Here is a 3,239-nt window from a genome sequence, read left to right on the forward strand (position 1 = left end):
AGTTTTTAAGCTGTTGATTTTGGTAAAATTTTGTGATTTCAAATTTTCCAAAAGTTCCTTGGGATTTTTAGTATCCACATCTGATTTACACCACTTCTCGAATATATTGTTGCACAGTACTCTTGAAGTTTCTCCATCACTACTGTTAATATCTTAGTGAGGAGTAAAGAAAGAGGTGTGGTTGAGCATTTGCTGGAACCCGCTATGTATCTTTGTATAAATTTTTATGAAGTTTCGGAATCCAATATAGATATGGTAATTCAAATTCATTTTGGTTGTTTGGAATATTAAAAATTTTCAAAACTGACACATGACTTTGAAGAATTTCCTCCTTAGAAAGGGAACTATGAGTATAAGTTGGATTATCACTTGTAGAATTAAATCCAAGTTCCTCTAAAATACATTTAATATAATGAGTCTTACATGGAATAATTCAAAAATTATATATACATTTGAATCTCATCATAATTAAAATAGCATAAAACGATATCTGATTATATTCATAGTTTACATTATAAATTAATAAATGTTTATAAATTTTCATTTTATTCCAAATTCAAACCAATTACCTTTTCCTTATTTTTAAAAAGATCATCAAGGTACTGTGTAACTACGTACAGAAATTCCTTAGTTTATCACAATCATATATATCAATGTGGATGCAATGCAATCTATGTTTCCATGTCACTCTAAATAATGATACAAGTGAACTGTATTATTTTCATATGAGCCCACGGCAACCATATTCTTCTCACTGTCAAAACATAAACCGAATGGTTTGCGTAATCCTTGGTCGATATGCATGTATCGCAAGAAGTGACCATCATTGTTAACAATGTGCACCATCTGTGTATAGAAGTCAGATACCAGTATGTTTTCCTGACTATCAGTGCAGACACCACGAGGCCATAATTCTGCTATTGACCCTAATGGTGGACCTCTGTAGGAGAAGCGATGTTTCCCTGTCCTGTCGGTCACTATGACCACCCTTCTCTTGTAGTCTGATACAATTACGTCTCCGTTATTTTCTGTAATGTATGCCGGGGCTTCGTACAGTGGTTTACCTCTGTGGTCGTCTTGCAGGGTCTGAATTACCTGACCAGTGCTATCGTAGCGGACCACTTTAGCTGTTTCCAATGGAATGATCATCCCCACCAACATAGTATCTGAGGAGTGTGCGCAGTGAATGCTGATAGGTTTCCATGGCTCTGTAGTTCTTATGAGAAGTTCTGTCTCGCTTCCTTCTGACAGTTTGTTGATGGTCGAGGCATTGTCTATGTAAATCAGATCTCCTTCACTGTTAACAGAGTGACAACCATACCCATCTGTAGTGACTGCTAATTTGAATTTTGTCTTTTTAGTCTCAATGTCTGTTAGAACAAGATTTGTGGTTCCACTGATCCACAAGCGATCTGACGTTACACAGGAAATATGACGAACATGAGTTATATCTGGAATGTTTAACTTCATCTCCGTTACGGTGTTCACAGCCTCTGCCTCCATTGATGGGGTCCGCGACGGGGTCCGTGAAATTTGTTTGTGCATTTCTTTTCCAATGTGTCCGATTAATTTTTGAATGTCATTTTTGTTCAACTTGGCCTCCGTGTAAGAGGGTGTTGGTAATTTACTTACATTCAGACTTTTTGGCTCGTCAATGGGGTTTTCTTTTACATAAAAGAAAAATTTTGCAGGCATATTAGCTGATTTTTCAAAACCGTCAAGTATATTCTTCAAGTTTTTTACATACGAGAGTAGCTCCTGGCCATTACTTTGGAGGGTGGTTAACTGAGAATTCTGAAGATCCCTGATAAAACTTTTGTGTTCCTCTACTACCTCATCAACGAGAGTTTTCAAGTGTCGAGCCTGTTCTTCTAATCGATTCAATATTTCAGTGTACTGTTTATTCCTCCTTTCCAGATCCTTTTCGATATTATCTTGTTCGATTTTTACTTGGGGAAGGACTTCCAGGCGAATTCTTTTATACCATTCTCTGTATTTTTCGCGGTACTCGCGATACAAACTCTTTATATCAGTTAGAGTATGACTACGGTGACTTGGACTTTGTGCACATAATTTACACACAGGAACACCACACTCATGGCAATATTGTCTGTAATGCTCATCAGACTGTGGATGTAGCATACACTTTTCCTCTATCAAGCTCTCTCCGTACTTTTCTCTGTATACTCTGACGTCGTGACTCAGAGTGGCTTCTGCTTCGTTATGTTCCTGTTTGCATTTATGACAAAGGTCAAGTTCACAAGAGGCACAAAAATATTCCACGCTTTCTTCACATTGGGAACAAACAATAAGTTCTTGTCCACGTAGTGTGTCAACCATCGTCTTTACAAATTTCACTATTAAAAGGTGCAAAATAGAATTTTAATATTACTCACTGAAGGTACTCTAAAGTGGCGAATTTAATTAACTAGTTTGAAAATGAGAATATGCATGACAAAAACATACCAATATACAAAATTATAGAAAGTGTGGCCATGGACTCTAACCGTCACCTGAACACAAACCACCATTGATAGAAACAATAAGCCAAGGACCTAAATGGGTCCCTGAAAACAACTCCATTGAAAAACATGAAACAAATGACCGAAATAGTCACCTGAAAACATCACCACATCACCAAATGTGAAAGATAAATGAAGCCATGGACCTAAACCATCACATGAATATATCACCATTGATAGACTCGAGGAACTAATGACCCACAGTCATCCGGTCATATCACCGTAAATAGACACAAGAGGCCAATAACTTAAATGGTCATCTGAACATATCTGCAATCATAGACACAAAAGGCCAAGGCCACGTTAGCATTGATATACACAAGAAAGTGAGGACCTAAATGGTCACTTGAACACATCACCATGGATAGACACAAGTATCATAGTCCTTAGTTGTCACATGAATACAACAAAGCAATCTCTTCTCACAATACTTAGTAAAATGCACAATACATTCAATACTAGAACGTCTTGCTCCCACCCAGGTACCTAAAACTATTATTAAATAGGAGTGAATTTTTGATAATTTGCTCGTAAAAATTATGAATGCACTTTACCGGTACTGCGAGAAGAGAATATATTGCTGAAGAATGATGTCTTTGTTTAATGTAAGCACCCTCATCCTTGACCCAGAGGACATGAATTCCACAACTTTGAACAAGGATTTAGTGCTTATTAATACTTCTTTCATTTAGCATAAGGCTTGTCAACCAGATAAAT

General features: G+C 36.9%; 1 protein-coding gene across 1 annotated transcript; it reads right to left on the reverse strand.

Moving 5' to 3' along the window:
* Positions 1-684: 684 nt before the first annotated feature.
* On the reverse strand, positions 685-2,340 carry LOC133174953 (protein PML-like). The gene has a single exon (XM_061310045.1). The coding sequence runs from the start codon at positions 2,338-2,340 to the stop codon at positions 685-687; it is 1,656 nt and encodes a 551-aa protein (XP_061166029.1).
* Positions 2,341-3,239: the final 899 nt, after the last annotated feature.

Source organism: Saccostrea echinata, unplaced genomic scaffold (genome assembly GCF_033153115.1).
Source record: "Saccostrea echinata isolate AGI-Se365-2 ecotype Australia unplaced genomic scaffold, CSIRO_AGI_Sech_v1 ptg000060l, whole genome shotgun sequence".
Lineage (NCBI taxonomy): Eukaryota > Metazoa > Mollusca > Bivalvia > Ostreida > Ostreidae > Saccostrea > Saccostrea echinata.

Coding starts and splice junctions, on each gene's coding strand:
- LOC133174953 (XM_061310045.1), bottom strand. CDS start 2,340: ATGGTTGACACACTACGTGGACAAGAACTTATTGTTTGTTCCCAATGT.